A 24,826-nucleotide genomic window follows, 5' to 3' on the forward strand; every position below is an offset into this window, starting at 1 on the left:
TGTAAACAATGAAAACGGATTGATAGATATTATACGTTTTCTAAAGACCTGGTTTATGAATGTTATTAAAGAGTAGATAAGTGATATTGTTTTAAAATAATGGGCACATTAAAGGTAATTTATTCACTTTGACTGAATTAAATATATTTTTAAGCTATGGATTTTCATTGCTATCATTTTGTATAATCCTTTTAAGAAAACAAGTATAGACTGGGCGATCAAGTGGAATCCTGACGGACCGTCCAGAACACAATATGTGTAAAAGTGAATGACATGAAAATTCTGATGGACTGTTAAGGTTTTGGGCTGATCTGAGCGATCGTGATAATGGAGACGGAATCAGTGAGGTCCGGTCAGAGTGAACGCTCTTCTCGCTCCCGTCGTAGCAGAGGTCATTCAGGTACCTCGAATCACCAGCACCACCACCGATCACGTGGTTCTCGTCAGTCTCACCGATCAAACAAAAGCGACAGGTCGTACTCAGTGACAAGTGGAAGTAAGCGAGAAGACGGTGACGACCGTTTACCTGATGAGGAAATGATTGAGGTACAAATATTACCTCAGGATGACAACTGGGGAGACAACACCACAGCTATCACGGGTAACACAAGTGAACACTCTGTATCTGTAGATGACATGTCAAAATTTGGGAAGGACATAGATGAAAGTGTATCATTTCAATGTCACAGATTACTTGGGACCACCATCGGATCAATATTGGCTCTCTGTGCTTTTCTCTCGCCCATTGTAATGGTAGTACTTCCAAAAATTGAGACTCTAAAGTGGAAGGTTCAGAAGTGTGGCCCTGAATGTGATGGGTTACTGATTAGCTTCTCTTTTAAATTGCTAATTCTCGTGATAGGAACGTGGGCTGTGTTTTTTAGAAAACCTAAAGCCACAATGCCAAGAATTTTTATTTTCCGCGCTCTCGTGTTAGCGCTGGTGTTCGTGTTCACCTTTTCGTACTGGCTGTTTTATGGTGTTCGAATTATGGAGAAACGAAAGATTGACTACGAAATCTCATATCATAGTATTGTACTTTTCGCCGTTTCACTTGTGGATGCCTTACTTTTCATTCATTACTTAGCTGTTGTGTTAATGGAAATTCGACAACTTCAACCTCAGTTCTTCGTTAAAGTTGTTCGGTCACCAGATGGAGAGAGTCGTTGTTACAACGTGGGACAATTAAGTATCCAGCGAGCAGCTGTTTGGGTCCTAGAACGATATTATCAAGACTTCTCCATTTATAATCCTTACCTAGAAACTTTACCCACCAAAACTCGAAAATCTCTTTCGGGATTTAAGATTTACGATGTTGATGCAATACCCAATAACACCACCTCTATTCAGGGGCAATCACGTGCAGTCCTGGCAGCTAATGCTCGAAGAAGAGACTCTAGTCATAATGAAAGGTTCTACGAAGAACAAGAATACGACAGGAGAGTGAAGAAACGGCGAGCACGACTGATAACAGCAGCCGAAGAGGCCTTCACGCACATCAAACGGTTGCGAGAAGAACAAGGTTAGTACTATATTTATTTATATATCAAACAGGTAACTGGTAATTACAACGCAGTTACTATTCATAACATTAATGACGAAAATATAACACATTTTATAGCTATAAAAAAAAAGAGTTTGTTTAAGTACTTTTTACATTCTAAGTATTTCGGAATTGAGGGATTGTCACTGAATTTATGAAATGTCAAACTAAAATATTCTAGGTAAGTGCGTATAAACTAACAGTTATTTTAGATGCTTTTACGCTTCTAAAATAAATTAGGCTTTGTTGAAACAGTACTTATATATATAAATGAATAGTTCTAATGATAGTAAATCAGCATGACATAATATTGATTGGAAAAAGGATAAAATTCAAAACCGAGATTCTATTAGAAGATTGTTTATTTTGTTTGTTGATTCGTAGTTAAGCACAAAGCTACACAATGAACTCTCTGTGCTCTGGTCGCCATGGTTATTATAAAATTCTAAAAAATGGAAAAAAAATTGTCCATTGCCAGTTCTTGTCGTTATTATAATAGCTTATAACAGAAAATATCCATGGTCGTAGCACTCAAAAGCTTTAAAATACTGTATCCATCAGACATGATCCAAACGCAATGGTCAACCAGGTTTTCGCTACAAAGGATGAAATCAGATGAGTTCATTAACCATAGACTTTAGTGTCACGTTAGTTAAAGAAACCACAAGAGTTTAGGAAATGTAATTTCAAAGAAAAGAATTATAGTACGTTTGGTTTTACAGAAGAATAGATTCATCAACATACAATATGCGTTTCTTGTTGTTTGTTTATTCATTTTGTACCAAAGTGAAATTGTTTAAATGGCTGGAAGTTTCTCTTACCAATTCAGTTACTAACACATAACTTGAGTACTGCGATGGTATTGACGTGAATGTTAACGAATAAAACAAATGGTAAATAACCAAGTTTACTTGATGTGAGGTGAGTGGCTGAAAATGTATACTATAGTATTTATTGTTTACAAAGCAATTAAACGCCTGCAAACAGAGCATGTCAAACGGGTTTACAGATTACAGGTATTATCGTTATAAATCTAGCCACGTGACTTACGCAGTAGACACTTAACCTTTTAAGGTTATCGATGCTGTCATAAATTATTCGATCGTATCATTGATTTATACTGTTCAAATGTGATTTTAGTTAGTATATTAAGTATATTTATTAATCTACCATTATCACTGTGAATTCGAATTATAAAAATGTTTTGAATCAAGGTTAACTCGAGTTTGTTGGAGGGTAACTTAATGAATCTCGGTGAACTTTATCATTGGTTTCCCGTCTTTTATTTTGCTTTGTTTTTCTACTGTAGTTTTAGATCAAGTTTCTGAAAAGCTCCTTTATGATGAGAAACTTATTGCACAGCAGACAGTACAACTTTATTTGTTTAGAAATTAACATATTAACCTTGTGTTAATTGAAAAATTTTACCACTCAAGATCTAAAATGTTAAGGTTGTGCTGTTAAAATTACATAATAATCTGTTTTATTATCTTCGGTTGCTTACGGGAAATTCTTTAATGGCTTTAAAAACATTAAAGTCTTCAATATATATATATAAAGACGAAATGTGTGTTTGTTTGTTTGTACCCAAGTCCTCCGAGCTTGAACCTCAATCAAAATTTTGTATGTAAACACTATGAACTATGGGAATGTCCTAAGGGAATCAATGTTGAACTTAACCCTCTTTGTATTTTGTAAATCCTGTTGGTTAATTATTCCAGGCTTGTTGAGTCAATCTCAAACAAACATGGCAGGTTGACGCTTTAGAGTCCCAGTGGGTTTTAACCTTTTTCATCGTCTTATCCTCTGAGACTCTCCAGGGTATTACCGTGACCCTATAATAATTTTTGTAATGGTGAACTTTGCGTAAAGGTAGAATAAAACAAAACTATACAAAGATCCTAATTTATTGAAAATGTTACAAATAAATGACCTTGACAGAAATGCTACAAGTGCTAAACAAATGCAAAATCCATGGAATTTTGTATTTTGTTTTTGAATTTCGCACAAAGCTACTCGAGGGCTATCTGTGCTAGCCGTCCCTAATTTAGCAATGTAAGACTAGAGGGAAGGCAGCTAGTTATCACCACTCACCGCCAACTCTCGGGCTACTCTTTTACCAACGAATAGTGGGATTAACCGTACCATTATAACGCCCCCACGGCTGAAAGGGCGAGCATGTTTGACGCGATGGGGATGCGAACCCGCGAACCTCAGATTACGAGTCGCACGCCTGAACACGCTTGGTCATGCCGGGCCACCATGGAATTACTGAAATTTATTCACTCAGTGTGAGGGTTGATATAATATATATATAATGAGAAAATATACTAAATACGATGGAAACTTTGATATTTAAATTTTAGGTTTGATGTATTAATATTATATAGTTAAAAACATTTAGGCAATTCAAAACGTAATATATGAAAATTTTTACTCAAAATTAGACAGGTGGTTGCGCAACAATCATCTCGACGCGGTTCAACTGCTGCACTTAAGCGTGTTTCTCATTGGTGGGCAGTTACAAGCACTTGCCACAAAAACAGCAAACTACTCCGCGATTTCCCCAATAATTCCCAAACCTTCTGTGACCTCCGAGAAACTTCAAACGACCCCCAATGGGGTCACGACCCCAAGTTAAGAACCACTGCTTTAAACAATGTTGAATATTCTAAAGGAATTCAAGGTCAAAATATGAAAGTTGCTGGATTGTTTTTCAAACATTCATGGTTTGTTCTTGTGGTCAGTGAGATGTGGGATTACCTCCAAATCTTTATTTGTTGGTAGATGGAAAATAAACTGTATATGTTGTCTGTGAAGAAGTTTCATTATAATTTTAAACATTTAAGATAAAGTTTATGTTCAAATTATTACTTTGAAATATATAATTTCTGTTAAACTTACATTGTTTTAATTAGGTTTAAACATTCACCATCAGTTGATAAGTAATTCAGCAGGTAACAAATAATTAAGAAACTTCTTTAGTGGATATTCAAGTCTAACTTTTCATTGCTTGATAAAAATAAAAATATTTACAACTTCCTAACCCTATGAATTTATAGTTTATTCTTTATTTAAATGGTTTAATTATAAGCACTGTATTTATTTATATTATTATCCATAAGATAAATTTGTTTGTTAAGCATAAAGAATTCTTCTTTACTGAATGCAAAGATCGAATCCCGACTTTTCGAGTTGTGATCCACGAAACCTACCAGTGAGCCAGAGGATTGGCCCTTGAATGTTACGCTTACATATAACATGATATATAAGATATCGTATGTAATAAAACAACACAGATATTACATTTCTGTCTGATAAATGTCATCCAATAGCAAGCGCGGCAAATGACATGTTCTGGTGGTTAAGGTACTCGACTCGTAATTCGAAGGTCATGGGTTCGAATCCTCGTCACACCAACATGCCTTTTCAGCCGTGGGGGTGTTATAATGTGACGGTCAATCCCACTATTCGTTGGTAAAAGAGTAGCCCAAGAGTTGGCTGTGAGTGGTGATGAATAGCTGCCTTCCCTTTAGTCTTACAATACTAAATTAGGGACGGCTAGCGCAGATAGCCCTTATGTAGCTATGCGCGAAATTCAAAAACAAACAAACCAAATCACAAACAGCTGTTGATATAATATGTATATACTTCACGTACGAATTGTATAATCTGAGAATGTATAAGCTTAGCATAGCCTGATGACTAAGGCACTTGACTCGCAATATGGATGTTACGAGTTCGGATTCTTTCACCATGGAGGCTTTATAATGTGGCAGTCAATCCCATTACTCATTGGTAAAAAGCAGTTCTAGAGTTGACGGTGAGTAGTATTGACTATTTTCTTTTCCTTTAGGTTTTCGCTTTAAAATTAAGGACGAATAGTGCAGATAACCCTCGAGTATGTTTGCGCAAAATTCAACAAAGAAAAACGTATAAATCCTCCCCCCAAAAAAAAAAAATAAAGAAACGCCCAAATGTTATAACTGTGGTCACACCCACACAGCCAACTATAAAGGATGTGATAAATACAAACAAATAAAACAACGTATATATCAGATAAGAACACCATCATCAAAACAGGATCAACCAAATACAAATAGGCAATCAAAAACAGACATATCAACAGAACTTAATAAAACAACTAAAACCACATATGCAGAAATGTTAAAAGAAAAAGAACCCCACAAACAGCAAGAACAGAACATTATTACTCAGGAAAATAACACCTTAACACAAACACAAAAGTCACAAGAAAACAGCACCAAATTTCAAGAAACGAATACTAACACACCAGATAAAACAAGCCTTTTTACTGCCATACAAAAACATATTTACAGAATTTGTAACAGAATACGCAAAACCGAAACAAACAGCCAATTGCTTCAAATTACTGATTAATATCTCCAAAAAACACATCACACCTCACATACCCTACATAATATAAGCACTTACTGGTTACATGCTCACAGCACAATGTTCACAGTAGTATATATCAACATGCAAGGTGCAATAGCTTCCAAGAAGACCTAATACAAGAAACTAACCTCCACATTATAATAGTAAGCGAAACTCTAATATATAATAACAACAGATTTAAAATACCAAATTATACAACAATAAGGAAAGACAGAATAAACAAAAATGATGAAAATAGAGGCATTATGCTGCTCTACAAAAGGGAGCTATCAGTTATAGACATTAAATTGAGCAGTAACAACGAACATGTTACTATCTATATCCTGCAAAGAAATAAAACAAAAGTAACTGTAGCAGGAATATATATGCAAAAACGGCTCGTTTGGGTTGAGAAAATATTTTACATAAAAGAGCGAACAACGTTTCGACCTTCTATGTAAAATATTTTCTCAACCCAAACGAGCCGTTTTTGCATATATATTTCTCTACAAGTGGGTTTTCTCGACATTATCTGATAACTGCAGCAGGAATTTACTGCTGACTTAATAAACAACTAGATATAGCATTACTCAACAACATCTTTTCGTACAACCAAAACTCCATAGTTATGGGTGACTTAAATAGCAAAAATGTTAACTTTTGGAGCTTAAACAATAATGGTAGAAGCCTTTTAAAATTCATAGATGATAACAATATAGTATTATTAAACGATGCTATCCCTACACATGGCGTATGCCACTAACTCCAGTGACATACTAGACCTGTGCATTTGCGCATATAATCTGACCCAAAAACTAATAAAATTCCAAGTGGGAAAAGATGTTGATAGTGATCACCTTCCAATATATTGTGTCTTCGATCTCGCCCCCCATAAAAATATAACACTTAGGAAAGAAAAATTTAATTACAGTAAAGCAAATTGGCAAAATTACAAACGGGAATTAGACAACCTATTACCTAATAAAGTTATGAAAGAAGTTAAAACCCATATTGAAATGGATAACTACTGTCAAACAATTACGGAGTGCCTTCAGAAAGCAGCCAAGTTAACAATACCAAAACAACACCATAAAACAACAAACAACACATGGAAACCCACCACAGAAATAATCAATCTAATCAAAAAACGAAGACAATTAAGAAGACAGTACATGATAACAAGAGACAGAGAAACAAAAACGCAAATAAAAATATTAGAAATCACATTAGAACACAAATAAAACAACAAAAACAAGATAAATGGGACAACTATTGCCCAAAACTAAATGATAACACTGACCCGAAAAAATTCTGGTCACACCTTAAAAGACTCACCAATGATAATGCAGCCCCAAAGAAATATCCTTCACTTGAACATAATAATACTACAGCACACACAAATAAAGAAAGAGCCGAAGCTTTCAAAGATCAACTTCAAAATACTTTTAAAACTCACACTGATCCAGATATGGATACATATTTCTACAATAAAGTCACTAACTACATATTAAATAATAAACAACAATTTGAACCAATTTTCCAATAAGCATAACTGATACAAATACAAGTTCCGACACAGATTATGCAAGCACGTTACTAACAAATGAAATATCCCTTCACGAACTACTCGAATCAATAAAAAACACAAACAAAGCACCAGGTGAAGATGAAATACAAGCTATCCTTTTAAAAAAGGGCACTCCAAAATTGTTTGACCACCTAAATTTACTTTTTAACCTATCTCTATCGTCAGGATACATCCCAGTTTCTTGGAAGCTTGCTAATATATTAATGTTCCATGAGGAAGGAAAGCCAGCAAATAAACCTAATAGCTACCGACCAATCAGCCTGACCAGCTGTGTAGGCAAAATTCTCGAAAGAATAATCAATAATAGACTCTCCACATTCTTGGAGATAACATAAAAATTACCAAAAGAACAAAATGGATTCAGGAAACTTAGACAAACGACAGACCACCTAATCAGATTAACCGAAACCATAATAGATAGCTTCAATAAAAAACAATGTATTGTCGCTTGCTTCCTTGATATCGAGAAAGCATTCGCACTGTATGGCACGATGGTATAAGGTTCCGAATGAATGAAATGGAACTACCACGAGGAATTATTCGCTGGTTATCTAACTTTTTGGAAAATAGAAAGTGTAGAGTAAATGTTGAAGGAACATTTTCTGAATACTTTACTCCTGAAGCTGGTGTCCCTCAGGGAGGGGTGGTTAGCCCTATACTCACTCTTATCGTGTATGTAAACAATATGCCACTGAGGGATCCAAATCATGGATTCTTTTCACAGTTCGCAGATGATGTGGCAGTCTGGAAAAGTGCCGCAACACCCACAATAGCAGCCACTAATATACAACCGCAACTAAATAAAATAAGTGAATACTGTCAAAAATATAGAATAAAAATAAACACAGCAAAAACACAACTCGTTGTCTTTACGAAATTGAAAAAACACAAAAAACAACAGCCAGAATTATATATGAATGGCACACTACTCCAGATTGCCCCATTGGGAAAATTTTTAGGTCTGACCTATGATTCAAAACTAACTTGGATCAATCATGTTAATGAAATTAAAAATAAAGTCTGGCGAAGAACTAACTATGCTAGGAGTCTAACTGGTAAAAACAGTGGAGCATCCACAGATAACATACTAAAAATCTATAAAACATATATTAGACCTGTAATAGATTATGCAGCTCCAGCATGGATAACTGTAAGCAATAAAATAATTAAAACAAAACTACAAACAATCCAAAACACACTCCTCACAACTGCATACAGAGTTCCAAGAACTACATCATCTCAATTCATTCACAAATATTCGAACATACCAACCGTACCAGATAGACTCCTACATAGTACAATAATGTACTTTAATAAGAATTGTTTGAAAAACGAATTACTATGCGAACTAGATAGGTACCTCACACATGATGAAGCTAGTCCTAAATATTTCTCCCCAGTTAATTTATATTTTAAATATAAAAATAAATAAAAATATATATATTAAATAATAATAATAATAATAATAATGATAATAATAATATATACATATATATGTATTAAACCATAAAAAAAATGGCACCAACAAACTTGAAATTCTGCTGATAGAATAAAATAATCATTATATATGAGTCACAAGACATGGACATTGCCCTGAAAAGGATCAAAATAATATTCAGTTCTACAATTATAAATACCAATCCGTCAAAAACATAAGTACGAGGTGGAGGAAGAGGTCACAGAGAACCTGACCCTCCAGGATATGAACTTTTCTTACCCAAACACCGAGAGAGAGATAAGCATATATATATATTAGCTAACAAAGTAAAAATATGTATTTGTTCTTTTAAAGTAACCCATTTCTATATCAATATATTTCTTAAGACATTTTACTTAATATATTATTTTACATTTTAAAAACAAATTAAAACACAGTCCTATTGGTACATGTGGTTGACCACCTTAGTGTTTAAGTTATATCTTTCAATTGTATAAAGATAAGCTCGGTATTTGTCTTGGAGTAAGGAACACTTGTTCACTTGGGTGAGGAAGCACATTATGCTAATGTAATAATAGGTAACTTTTGTTGTTGTTTGTACTTAAGCACAAACCACACATGTGCTTTGCTCACCACGGGAATTGAAACCCGGATTCTAACGTTGTAAGTCGGAAGTCATTCCGCTGTGCCACTGGGGGAAGCAATAGGTAGGTAAATAACGATTTATAATCATAAGTAAAAGTTGTGTTCATTGAACTGATGCTTTTGTTTAGGAGACTTGTGTTACCCAAATGGAAAGAATCAGGTCCGAGGTGATAATTGTAAACTGTAAACATTTGATGCAAACTGTTAATACATAATGGCATGACATTGAAAGTTCTGATTTTTCCTTTAAATATTCGAACTTTTAATTTCCATATTTACTGGAGTTTGATGACATTCTAATCTGGCTTGCGCAAGAGGACGATGTTCTTGAGTGTATTCATTTTCTTTTTGTTCATATCGTGAGTTTAACATTTCACGTTTGAATTCTCAATTAATTTCAACTTATCGGTTTGTCACTAAACTATCAAGAGTCGGAGTATTCTTAGTACGATACAACTTGCTTATTAAGTGCCATGGGAAATACGAGGTCAGACATTACAGAATAATGATTTATTAGAATGGTATACCATAATTATGGTATAGATAAACATTGGGAGTTGCCTGTATCATCTTTAAAACAGAAACATATAAGTATTGAAATATTCGTTCCCTCCTATTATACTTTTAACAAATGATAGTAAGTATATGTTTAAAATATTGACTTCCAAAAACGTACTATTAAGTTTATGCATTTTTCACAAGAGTTTATTTCAAAACATATAATTTTAAGATATCGACCTATCGTCTAAACAATCTACTATGTGATCAATTGAAATAATACATATTGCAGCATAATTACAAGCTTGTTCACGAAGGACCTGTCTATCTTCAGAAAATTCCAGTAAAATAAATCTTAAAGTTAGTTGCGAAAGAGAATTTAAAACAGACTTGCCCGAAACTCTGAATCAGTTTTTGAACGTAGTATGTTACTTAATATCTAGTAATAATCGAGTGAACAAAGATGTGAGAAATTGCTATTCTATTTTATAATTATGAATTACAAACTTGCTTACAAGTACGCTAAACTAGAAATTTCTCTATCAAAACTGCCTGTTCTCTGGTGTTTCTATACCATAAGCAGCACATAAGTAAAAATAGTTTTGAAAGAAAAAAATATGTACTTGTAACAATTGACTTTAGTTATTATGAGTCTTCAGATGAGGACTCCAAAACAATCAAGAGAAATTGGTTTCTTTGTAAACACACTCAGTTACCATAATGACCATCAAGAAGTGTTCCCTTGACCTTTAGAGAGATTACAGAATTATCGAAATATCATTGTATGCTTTTACGTTTACAAGATAAAACTAAGTTATCACTATATCATCCATATGTGTGGTAAGCGTTTAGTGTTATCATGATGGTTTGAGAAGGTACTGATTTACTGACATTATTCTGAAGAGTGGTATCATCCGGTGTTCCTTGACACTTAGAAACAGCCCTGAGAAATCGACTTATCCTTCAAAAGTGTGATATTATCCGGTGTTCCTTGACAGTTAGAAACAGTCGTGAAAAATCAACTTATCTTTCAAAAGTGTGGTGTCATACTTTGCTCCTTGACAATTAACAGCAGCGCCAGATAATAATCAGTGCTTCGCCTTGGTTTTTGTTGACGAGGAACTATTGGAGAGAGGGAAAGCAAAAGGAATAGACAAGGATATAGTTATGAACTTAAAGAGGTTATAGTTATAGATGATTCCTTGACATGGCATGTGAATAGAATAGTCTGTGGGGTAAATATGGAGAAAAAGTTAGATTATGCTACCCTGGTGAACAGGTGGAACACATAACTGACTGAGCAAAATATATAATGAAGGCGAGTTGTAATGATGCAGTCTTTGTTGTGCATATAGCAGTTAACGATATAAGGAAGAATATGTCAGAGGAACTAATTAATGAGCACAAAGAGTTGATAAAAACATTTAAAGATAAAGGCCATAAAGTAAATGTGTCAGGGATACTGCCAAGAAATAATTATGGAGATGAAAGTTTGAGTAAGTCACTAGGACTAAACGTTAAATTGAAATTAATATGTAAGGATGAGCAGGTTAGCTGGTTGGACTTTTGGGATCAATTCAATGGGAGGAGGGAACGTTTTGAAACATATGGTTTACATTTAAGTAGGAAACAGTCTGGCATGTTTGGAAAATCTATTAAATCAGCTGTAAGGGAAATTTTAAACTAGGTCTAGACAGTGGTGAGGGAAATCAGTACAAAAGTAGTTATAAGAACAGGCTTAATTGTTACACCATAAGAAATAAAATAGATTATTTTTGGGCACTGGTACAAATGGAGGATTTTGATATAATGGAAATAAATAAAACATGGTTAAATGTAGATGATGATTTTGATGACAGAAATGTATTTGAAATACATGATTATAGATTATTTAATAGGGACAGAGAAGTGAAGAGATGGGAAGGAGTGGCTCTATATGTAAAAATGTGAGTTACAACATATTAAAGCTTAGAATATCAATGATAATAGCAGGGAGATTAAATCCATTTAGGTTTATGTTAGTGGATATCAGATGGAAAAGCTCTTAGTAGGAATTAGCAAGAAACTATAAAGTGGGATTAAGACTTCAGCTTTTAATGAAGTCACAGTTATGGGTGATTTCATTTCAGGTGTATTTATTTGCAAATGCTAGAGTCAAACCTTGAGGGAGAAATGTTTTGGAAACTATTCAAGATGGATTTCTTCACCAACTGGTCAAGGAACCTACTAAAAAGAATGCTATTTTAGGTTTATTGTTAACTTCTAATATAGAAATGGTTGAGAGGGTGAAAATTAAGGAACACCTAGGTACAAGTGATCATTCCTGTACTAGGTTTGATATTTTGCTGCATATGGAAATAAGAAATAATAATAATTTGGTTGCAAATTTCAAAAAAGTTTTGAAGGAATATGACAATTAATATCTGTTATGAGCTGGACAGGTGAGATATATGGAGACAATAAGGAAATGTAGAAATTTTTAAAGAAAATGTTTTTAATATTCAAGAGAAATATATTCCTTATAGAAAGAAAAGGATAGCTGTAAGTAAAAAACCAAGTTGGCTCACAAATGGTATGAGAGATAAAATAAAAGAAAAGCATCTCACATTTAAGAAATATAAATTCACTGGTATTATAGATGATTTAGGAGGTTATAGAAGATCTAGAATGTTGATTAAACAGAAAATTAGGACATCTAAAAGGATGTATGAAAATAATTTAGCTGAAAAGATAAAATTTAACAGTAAAGATTTTTTAAAGTTTATTAGGGATAAACAAAACGTTAGGATGGGGATAGGACCCTTGAGGGATGGCAAAGGAAGGTTTGTATCTGATGGTTATGAAAATGACTAGGTTATTAAATTCTGCTTTTTCTTCTAATTAGTTTTACATCAGTTCTGGGGGAAGTTTTGGAAAGTAGATAAAAAATACTTTGCAAAGTTATTTATCAATTTTTTTAATTTTATTGGATAGTCAGTATGGTTTCACTGAGGGAAAATATTGTCTTAGAGATCTTTTCACTGTTTATATAAATGAGCATAAGAGTGTAGACTTGACATATCTGGATTTTCCAAAAGCATTTCACATACTGCCATATAAAAGGCTTGTAAAGAAACTTATCTTTATATGAATGTTGGATAAATTAACTAACTCTATAGAAGAATGGCTTGATGGAAGAAAGCAAAGGGTTGCTATAAATGGAGTTCAGTCAAACTATATTAATGTTGCAAGTGGTGTATCTCTCAGGGCTCTCTCTTAGGACCATTACCCTTTTTTATTTACATTAATGACATCGATGAAAGAATGGTGAATACATTACTCAACTTTACTTGTGATATCAAGGTCTTAGATGGTGTTGTTTGTGAAGAGGATGCTGCTGGTTTACAAAAGGTGTTAGCTCATTTAGTGTAATGGTTGATCAGTCTCTTAAACCATCCAAGTAGTGTGCTGTTGTTAGTGATAGGGCAAATATGATTTATGTTGTATATACAGAAATATTGAATACAAGTCTAAAGAGGTTATAATTTCGTTTTTATAGGTCACTGGCTAGGCCACATATGAAGAATTGTGTTCAGTCTTGGGCTCCTTACCTTAGGAAAGACATTGAATTGTTGGAAAAGGTTCAGAGAATGCTTACTAGAATGATGCCTGGAATGGAGGGGTTGTCATATGAGGAAAGTTTTAAATCTTTCAAATTGTTTTCTCTTTAAAAAACAGTTAGGAGGGATTGATTGAGGTGTCTATGATTGTAAAGGGAATTGATAGTGTTGATGCATCATTATTTTCATACTTACCATTAGGAATAGTCGGACTATGGGATACAGGTATAAATTTGATACCTTGGATGGAGGGGTTGTCTTATGAGGGGATATTATGATCTTTAAAATTGTTTTCTCTTCAGAAAAGAAGAGTTAGAAGGGATCTGATTGAAATGTGTAAGATTATATAAAGAATTAATAATGTTAATACATCAATATTTTCATACCTAACAATGATAATTATAGAACTAAGGGTTAAAATATAGATTTAGGCAAGGTAGAAGCCATCTTCAGCTAAGACAATTTTATTTTTCAAATACGGTTGTTCACCTATGGAAAAGGTTGCCTTCGGAAGTTGCAGAGGCAGTAAATTTGATTGAGTTTAAAGCTTGATAGATGTACATGAATGGTAAGGGCTGGCTTTGATTTTTTTTAATTTATCTATTAATAGTTTTATTTTTGGCTTAGAGGATGGGACGGCCGAGGTGGATCAACAAGTCGCTTGTTGTCCCCAAACATTATCTTAGTATGTTATGTTAAAAGTTTTAGCAGCTGGTATCTTGACATTTCGAGACACCACCGAATTACCAATTTATCGTACAGAAAAGTGTCATCATAATGTGTTTCTTTGACACTTTAAGACACGAGTACGACTATTTGTTTTATTTCTTTAACACCTGGATGCGCTAAAAAATTATAAAGTAGTATCCATAAAATATTATTACATGGTATTATTTTCATCCTTCTGAACAACACCAATTTATCAACGTATCATCCGGTTTTCTGTGGTTACCCAGGCGTGTTTTTTTTCACTTTTAGTGTCACGTTTTGTTCTTAATAAGTCATCTGGTGATGGAAACTCTTCTTTCGCATATATTAAACAAAATTCTGTATGAGTAATTAAGGTCTAACAATCTGGTGGTCTGTACAGTAATGACTGTTAATAGCACTTTCGTGTGAACTCCAGTTAAAGTTAAATTTGGGTCACATACACGTAGCCTCGCGCTTACTATATACAAGAGTACTGTCCTGTAAGGTGATCGGAATAAACTATTTTAATAAGTACCTAGGTTTCCCTAGTTATTAAGTTTTATGGTACAAATAGTTAGACTATTATAAACTTCACTGCCAATGTTGGGCACTTTTGGTTTCTTTGATGATTCAAAGTCTTAATTATTAATACATCGCTCTTCCATCTCACTTCACTTCTCCTATTGTAAATTTAGTTTGTAAGATAAGTTGCATTGGAATCCGTACAACGTATTTTATGATATATTTGAGCTTTCAATATCTTATCGAAAAGCAGCAGTGACCTGCGCAGTTGATCCAGTATATCGCGCTGGATATGAACTTTTATTCGATCCGTTTTTCTTCAAATGTCTTCAAAATATCTAAAAAAAAAAAAATGAACTAAGGCGGCAAAAGATATTTTTAAAGAGAAAGTTTTCTTTCACTTATGAATGTTATCTTAGCTTGCGTGCAAATGTACAGCGAAACAAAAAGTTCAATGTCTGATTTTCAAAAATTACTACTACTACTTCAAAACATGCTTGCCGTATCAGCCGTGGGGGTTTTATAAGTCACGTTCAATCCCACTTTTCGTTGATAAAAGTTTAGCCCAAAAGTTGGCGGTGGGTGGTGATAATTAGATTACTGACTTCCTTGTTGTCTTTCACTACTAGCTAAATTAGGGACGGATAACGCAGATACACCTCGTGTAGCTTTGCGCGAAATTCAAAATAATCCAAACATCAAAATTAATATATTACAATTAAAGTTGCACTGTATTTGTTATAGTGCCTTGTCATGAATGCGAATGTTTTATTTCATTAAATACAGACGAAACATTTTCACACCAAAAGTTATATACAAAATTATTTTCCTCAAGAAGCAAAATAAAGAGAAATAACAAAAGGAGCTTGAACTACAAGAATATCAGCACATAATTGGTATTTAGCAAATAAGTAAAAAAATGAAAACCTTTAGCGTATACATAACTAAAATCTTTAAGAGAAAACCTAAACCAACCAGCTTGGCTGTTATGTACAGTGGTCATTATATATGCGTCGAGTACAAAGTCCAACCATTTTCTTTAGCGAGATTGAAATGGTGTAGCTTGTCGGGTGATGCCATCTTTACCATGTGATTTCTCTTTTATGCAAAAAAAAGCCAGATTTTATGTGTTTTTTTATTGTTAATGGCCTTCCGTGACAAGATAACTTGTTACATTCTGTATAGCAAACATCACAGAAGGTATGTAATACGTGCATTAGATGGCGCTCCTGTAAGAAGCACTGAAATATCTAATAAACAGCTAAAAGCTGCACACCACTTCTTCACAATCTTGTTGGTTATATGAGCTTTACGATTAGAGTCTTTGAAGCGAGCACACTAATGAGTGGTGATTCTAGACGAATGTAGTACACGGTAGGAGAATCTCCTGCAGATTATGTCGAGATTGTGAAAGTCTTCTGGAATGGCTCGTTTCTTTCAAATCCTAAACTAACGGTGGTCGTTAATATTGTACACCAAACTTGAAGCTCCAGTTCTTCTGCCGTAGCATGTATACTTCAAACGTTATCGTCGAACAACAGACCAAAGTTACGACCAGGTGATTAGGGCGGCCAGCTTGTAATCTAAGGGTCACGAGTTTGAATCCCCATCACACTAAACATGTTCGCCCTTTCAGCCGTGGGGGTGTTATAATGTGACGGTCAATCCCACTATTCGTAAATATAAAAAATAGTCCAAGAGTCGACAGTGATGACTAGCTGCCTTCCCTCCAGTCTAACAAAGCTAAATTAGAGACGACTAGTACAGAAAGCCTTCGTATAGTCCGAAATTCAGAAACAAAAAAACAAATCAAAGTTACAGGACTGGTCACCAAACTCTACACATTATTCGACTGTCAATGTGGTATGCTCAGAAGGGATAATCCACCTTGCTAATATTTGTAGATTTGTCAATATTTAATGAACATCTTGTTGCCAGTGCGATTCCTTCGGTTTAAAAATTAAACAAAAATGTTCTTAACAGACTTATGAACTGTAACTAAAGGTATAGATTTCAGTGACACTTCACTTTTCACTAATTAAATGTTGCATATTATAGTGATTATTAGTGTACCGTTTTAGTGATATGTTTATTAGAAGCATATATTTATTGCATTTAAAGAAACGTGAAATAATAGTCATAAATATAATTTACTTTTAAAGGGGGCACGGCATAGCCAGGTGGTTAGGGCGCTCGACTCGCAATATGAGGGTTCGAATCCTAATCTCACCAGATATGATCGCTCTTTCAGCTGTGCGGGCGTTAAAATCTTACGGTGAATCCCACTATCCGTTAGCAAAATAGCAACCCAAAACTTGGTGGTAGGTGGTCTTTTGCTGCTAAATTATGAGCAGTTAGCGTAAATAGCCCCAGTGTAGCTTTCCGCAAAATTCAAAAGAAACAAACCTTTTAAAACAACAAGTCACGAATATTTTAAAGCTAATTTTTGTCAAACTCTTACTCAAAGTTAATATTTTATAACACTGTAACTCCCGTGCCACAATACATTCAAATGTAATATTCTTTAACTATCATACAAGCTCATATCAATGTTTTCATTTTTACTAAAATACATTTGGTATAACACTCATTTGTCTATACTTAAAGTAAATATAATGATCTGTAAACGTGTTTATAAACAGAAACTAGTTCTTTTGTTTTACATTTTTTAAACTTTTAATTGATATATTTGAGCGATTATGTATGTCATCATTAAACAGTCGTCTTCTTTGAATACTTGTAGGTCCAGCTATTCCTATGGATCCATCGGAAGCCGCTCAAGCCATCTTTCCATCCATGGCTCGAGCCCTACAGAAGTACCTCCGAATAACGCGACAACAACCTCGACACACAATGCAAGCTATTCTTGACCACTTAGCTTTATGTTTAACCCATGATCTTAGTCCGAGGGCTTTCCTGGAGAAGTACTTAACACCTTTACCGGTGTTACAAAATGATAAAGAACATAAATCAGTCCAGACCTGGTCCCTTGTATGTGACACTCTCCTTTCGCGCCCTGTAGAACCGGGTTGTGTTTTTATGTTACGCCAAAATGACGTTTCTCTTCTTGTTTCCACCCATCGACTACCACACTTTAACATAACTGAAGAAATCATTGATCCAAAGAGTAACAAATTTGTATTAAGACTAAACTCTGAAACCTCAGTGTAGGGTTTGAGTGAAATCTTTGTATTCATTCCGTTGGAAGTCTTACCATGTTTTACCTCTCTTTAGTGTATCGAGAGTTTTAATATTTATCTATTCCTATACGTTGACAAACAAGAGTCAAATGCTGATAATAGATACACGTTTTACGTTATTACCGGACATCAGAGTAAGTTTATAATTATTTAACAGAATTAGTTATTTTCCAACGACATAGTAAATGATTTATCAAATTTCAACACGTTTTAATAAATTTCCATTTGGTTTAGCTCAATTTAGTGATAACTGTGTTCATAATCGTCAACCGTAAGCTGTGAATCTTGGACTGCCTTAAAATATCAATTTTTTTTTAATATTTCAATGAAACTTAATTACTTCGAGGTCCCGTAACATCATAAATAATTCGCCTATTTATAAAGTATATAAAGGTTTTCTACCAGTGGATTAAAAGATAACTTCTTGCTGGAATAACGTGTACCCCTCCTGTGTCATGTAGTTCCTTGCCACTTTTACATTAAATATTAGTTCCATGTAGTTCCTTACCACCTTCCTTTACCTTTAAACATCAATCCTCTGCAGTTCCTTGCAACATTCATTTACCTTAAATATAAATTTCATGTAGATTCGTATTTTTGTTTGTTTTTGACGAAGTACATGTACTACGTTACGTGAATATGAACATGTTAATGACTTGCAAGTTTTGTTTGAAAATCGACGTTATGATTTTGATGCTATAGATGTATCTCTTCATACAATTGTTAGTGCATAATAAAAATCCCTAATAAAGTGTGCGCATGTATATCAGGTCATAGTATCTCGTTAAAATCTTCTAACTCCTTTTAAGTATACTGGTCTTAAAATTACAATAGAAATTCTCATAGTTTGAATAGATCACAATGATTTAGGTGAGATATTAAAACTTTCATTGCGCTGTTGTACAAATGCAAATGCACCTGTTTAGTAGTTCTGCTTGTTTATTCAGGTTAAGAACACTTTATGTAGTAGTTAGAAGATAGTGTTCGTCTATCACTTTGGAAAATAAACCAATCCGTTATGTATATCGCAACAATGACATGAGAAACGTAGTACCCTAATTTTTCTTATTTAAACCCAGCATACAAGTTGACTCACAAAACTGAAAGTAGCTCATTTAAATATTAACCGTTTTAGTGTTCTTTGTTCTTCTTTTATTTTTTTAAAGCCTAATAGATAACGAAAAACACTTGCAATTGTATTTTGTTTTTTAATGTGATGTCAGGTTAAAATATTTGTGTACAATATCTGGTGTTTTACGGGTTGACAGATTATCAAACCAAATTAAGCTGGAAGTGTTGAAGTAAACTTTTTATAATTTGGTAATATTTGAGCTATATGATAAGTTAGTGAAAGTAAAGAAACAAAAGCGAAAAATGTTTTTGATGAATATTAATAAAGGCTTCACAATGAGTAACGAGGTTTTTGAAACTCTCTAGTTTTTCTTAATACGATAAAATGATTATAAAATACCATTAATATGTTTATATACATATGGTTGTAGAATCCAGTATCTAGGTTTATTTAGTGCATCATGGATCTGACGTGTCACTAAATTGTAATAGTGATACCCACAAAAATATTTTACCGACATATTTCACACTGAAGATTTATATGCAAAGAAGAGCTCTTCTATGTAAAATATTTTCTCAACCCAAACGAGTCGTTTTTGCATATAAATTTCTCAACAAGTGGGTTTCTCGACATCACTGATTACACTAAAGATTTGATTTATATTCACGGTATCACTTTTTAAGTGTAACTTAATTCTAATACGCTTATATTCTTCAACATGTAGACTTTTCTCACCCAAAATACTTTCAAACTTAACCATAACATAACAACTGTTCTTTAAACTATTGTACATTGTTTATTTTTGATGGTATTTGACACTGATGTTATCATTTGTGTACTAATTTGTTTTAAGGTTACTTTCTTATCTCGCCTTAGTTTTAACCCTTTAATTAAAATGTCAGTTTGTGGTAAAATTGAAAATAATTATCGTGTATTTAACGTATATCTTGCGCTTAGTTGTCAGATACCTCTTTTCTTAAATCCAGACATTCTTGTTAGACATGTCCTATACTCTCTGAAGCGTAATGTACCCTGATCTGATTGAACTAATTGCGAGGTTAACAAATGCGAAAATGTGAAAAATTATACTTCACACGTCCTTGAATGAGAATGTTAACGTATTTTTAGTAACTACTGAGCAATAATAATCTATATGTACATACATCAGAGTTTAAAAGCAACCAGTAAATTAATGAAGCCAATAATTTATCCGAAATGAAGGAGCAAAAAACTTACACTGGATCTCATGGGTATAAATAACTCGTAACTTTTAAACTGGTTGGTTAATATTTCAGGTACAGAATACAATTTAGATCACCCAGAAAAATATGTATGTTTTAATCAGCGTAAAAAAACAATAACTGATTTGTCAAAATATTCACACCTAAAATATGATCCTAATTTGAATATTTACAGAATTGAAACACTTGGCAATATTTTGGTACCTTTATTTTACAAAATAAATGACATTGAAATGCTGAGCACTCGAAGCTAAGTACAGGAAAGTGTTTAACTCGTAAACATGTGCGATTTTCAATTTAGATTCAATATCAAGCATTTATATCCAAGTATTCCTTGTTAATAGAGTGCCTAAATCAGACAAAAAACAACTACATTGTTTAACTCAGACAGAGTTTGATTTGGAATAGTTATTGTTATTTTACTTTATTTTTGTCGCTTTTTCATAAAGCCATTTATATCCAGTTACTCATTTTGTTTCTCTTCGTCCAACGATGCGAATCTTTTGTAAGAATATTTTGTATCTTAAATCATCGGAATGATAAATCCCAGAGTTACTTATTCTTGCTTACTTTTGTATAGCTAGCTGTGTGTTAATTAGTGGGTTCTGGCGTAGGTTAAGTTCAGTGGCCAAACTGTTTTGAAAGTCATTACTTTTAGAGAACTTTTGTACGTTTACAAACGTATTGTGCGTGTATGTTTTACTATCTTATCTCTTTTAGTACTACTTAAACTTGTATATACAAATTTTTACTATTTAAAGGTTGTTTAAGACCTGTATATGTTAAGTAAACGATTTAGATCATATATACACATGTATTAAACTGTGCTGATGGAGTTTTTTGTTGTTTTTTGTCACCGAGTGAAGAAATAAACTGTGTTAGATGTTGACACCTTGGAAAATAACGACATTTGAAAATAAAAGGCACGTATTGATATCTGTATGTTTATTTCATTTGATATGTTAAACTTCGATTCAACTTGCGTTACGATTTGTTACTTTTAAAAACCAAAGCCAATCAATCCAATAATTTGTCTGCAGACTCACAAATAATGCTTCACAGTAGCATGGCACTTTTTTGTCTGCAAACTTACAACACTAGAAACAGGGTTTCGATACGAAAATTAGAGGGAAAGCAGATAGTCAACCCCGCCTACCGCCAACAAAAACGAAGATCGACCGTCAAATCATAGCACACCCACTATTGAAAGAACAAACATGTTCTGTGGCCCGAAAATTGCAGTTTATGAGTCAATCGCACTAAGCACCAAGACATGCCATGCTTTATTTGAGGAAACTCCACAGCCACCAATTGCCCTAAGCACCAAGACATTCCATGCTTCATTTAAAGAAATTCCACAACCACATATCACCCTGAGCACCAAGACACTCCATGTTTCCGACAACGAAAAATCTCAAAGTGGCCTGATCCGGAATTCTGCCAGCGTTAAAAAATAAGTTATTTTTTGTCTTCAGTGAAGATATGAGGATTGCGCCGTCCAGTTAGGGAGTTGTACTTCTCTAGGCATAATATAATACGATGTTTTAGAAGATTTTTTCATTATAGTATCCATGAGCCCAAACATTTTGGTCACGGCCAGCCTCATCACCAACTTCCAAGAACGGAAAATCGATGATAAAAGTATTAGTTGAGCATCCATACAGAATTATGACAAGGGTTTTTGGTAACTGCGTGTGGGATTTCATTAACATAGATGACAACATTTTGTTTTGGCATATCTGATAAAATGAAAGTAGTTTATTCTGATCAAAACATGTTTGTTTCTTCAGCTACGCTTCATCAAGCTAAACAAAACTTAACATATAAGTTTAAGTCGCAAAGTTTGAGTTTTACGGTTTATTGTTTTATTCATAAGATAAATCCAAAAATATTAATTTATCTAACCAACATTATTATAATTAAAAAAACAACAATAAGAGAAAACAAACTTCGTGGCTGAAGCTCGTACTCAGGACCTTTGGCTAACTTATAGCACAGTTTGATAGAGTATTGTCTCTGTTTTCCGGAGGTTATTTTGTTCAAGACGCAAACCCGGAGTTTTTTCACACTAATCGGCTTTTTCAGTTTTAATAATATTTGTTAGAAATGCTTGCTTGTATTGTTTTCTACATTTTTATTTTTGATTAGGACGCTCAACTCCTAATCTGCGGGTCGCGGATTCAAATCCCCGTTACCAAATTTCCTCCCCTTTCAGCCGTAGTTGTATTATAAGTGACGATCAATCCCACTATTTTTTGGTAAAAAAGTGGCCCAAGAGTTCGCGTTGCGTGGTGATGACTAGCTGCCTTCCCTCTAGTCTTATACTGCTAAATTAGGAAGGCTAGTGCAGAGAGTCTTTGTGTAGCTTTGAGCGAAATTCGACACAAACAAACAAACAAACAAAATGGGGGAATACTAGCGTAGATAGCCCTTTATTAGCTTTGTGCATAATTCAAAACAAGTTATTTGTAGGAGAACAAATTTAGAACAGCTCTTCTTCCATATGTTGCCAAAAATGGATTCGTCTTGGCTTTTACTTCATAACTGTGAAAAACCCCCTCCACTGTTTCCACAAATACTGATTGTTGTTCAGAACTTCGCATAAAAATGCAGAAGAGTTATATAAGTCAAGACCTCCTTAATTTTGAAATGACAGACTAGAGGGAACGCAGCTAGCCAACAGCACCCATTTTCAATCATTGGTCTACTCTTGTTTGACTGAATACTGAGATTTAACTGTCATTCTTTTACCACGACCATAACCCCCAAGAATGGAGCTCATACTTTTGGGGCAGCGATTAAAAAATATTTATCCTCGGATTAACAGTCTGAGCAACCTGACCTCTGGACCACGTGACCCAATCCCATCTTTTATTGGCCTAACTGTCTCGAACGACTGAATCAATTTTTGACATCTTTAGGGCAACCTTGAGAAAGTTGGAGTCGATTTTCTTTTGGAATTTCATTTTCGTTAACGCTAAACTTCACATTATTTTGATAGCAAGTCAAACAACAGTCTCTCAATTCTGCACGTTGTCAAATATTTCATTTACATCCACAACATCACTATTTTTGAGAGATAATAAAAATAAAATAAAACTAGTTTACGAAAAAAAATATTTATGTCCAGTCTTTTCTCAGCAAACCTTAAGATTCTTAATTTGTTTTTGGTGGTACCTTGTTCCTGTAGGGAAAGAACTTTTCAAGGTATAATCAATTTTAGTACAGTTGTTATGAATAGATGCTAGTTATTTCAGTATATTATGACACTATCAACCGCCTTGTTTTAATCACACGTTTTGTAAAGTACTTTCATGTATATGATAACATGAAATTAGATAATAAACAGACAAACCACATTTTGTGTAGTAGATTATAACTATTTATTCGAATTCAAAGCGTGATAAACACACTGTTGTGTTGTTTTTAAATTACGTCATAAAAGAAACTTTGATACGATATTAATGAACAAGAAAGGAACACTAAATGTACATTGTAGTAAATTACAAACACTATAAATGTATACCTATGTATACTTACACCCTGCAACATTTATAAATATTGATTGGTTCAATGTTATATGTATATATGTTGGTAAACGTGGCCTATTATACAGTTGTTTCATTTAGAACATAAATTTCTAACTACTCTGTACTCTGAAACAAATAATTCATTTGGTTTCAGTTGTTTTTCTAATATTTTAATTTATATCAAATATAACTAGTTTTTGACCCACCCTGTACATACAACCATTATGTTAAATCCTTTGAGCATGAAAAATTGTGGAAACTCCGAATATGAATACGTTGTTGTAGACAACACGCGCATAACATGTTTTCATATTTAGGTAACATGTGAAAAACACACCACATGGCAAGTTACTTTGTTCCTGTGATATTTCAAAAACTCACATGATTTCTACACCAAACGTCTGTGTCCGGTTGGAAGTTATAAGAACTTAAGACGTAATTGGTTCTTAAATGGATGAAATGTCTATAAAAATATTTATATTACCAATTACTGATACTTCTTCATCCCCTACGATTGTAATCACCGTGGGTTCACTAATGAAACCGAATCAACAGTGTTCTCCAACACATAAAGACGTACAGAGGAGTGTTGAAAGTGAGAATACCAATAGCTTCACAATCACTTTTTATCCCAAGGTTTTAACACAGAAAAAAATGCATGATGTAAAAATAACATAAACTGGTTGTGTTATAAAGTAATATGTCATGCATTAGACATGTTAACTATATGCACCACCAACAATACTACTGACAAAGAAATCATACAATATTTAATCCAACGTTTCACTAACGCTAACTTAATACCCTCCAAAATAATTATGTAAACTTTAATTTTTTTTAAAGCACAAAAATAAACAATATT

At 33.7% G+C, this 24,826-nt stretch overlaps 1 protein-coding gene across 4 annotated transcripts in view; it reads left to right on the plus strand.

Moving 5' to 3' along the window:
- LOC143225265 (vang-like protein 2) overlaps positions 1-21,370 on the plus strand; it is an 88,073-nt gene extending 66,703 nt beyond the window's left edge. For all 4 annotated transcript variants that reach the window (XM_076454349.1, XM_076454348.1, XM_076454346.1 and 1 more), the window contains exons 2-3: positions 197-1,522; positions 17,665-21,370. In XM_076454349.1, the coding sequence (XP_076310464.1) occupies positions 328-1,522; positions 17,665-18,092 (1,623 nt within the window). In that variant the 5' untranslated portion in view covers positions 197-327 and the 3' untranslated portion in view covers positions 18,093-21,370. The remainder of the gene's footprint in view (positions 1-196; positions 1,523-17,664) is intronic.
- The last annotated feature ends 3,456 nt before the right edge of the window (positions 21,371-24,826 follow it).

The sequence above is a fragment of the Tachypleus tridentatus genome, chromosome 9 (assembly GCF_004210375.1).
Source record: "Tachypleus tridentatus isolate NWPU-2018 chromosome 9, ASM421037v1, whole genome shotgun sequence".
Taxonomy (NCBI): domain Eukaryota; kingdom Metazoa; phylum Arthropoda; class Merostomata; order Xiphosura; family Limulidae; genus Tachypleus; species Tachypleus tridentatus.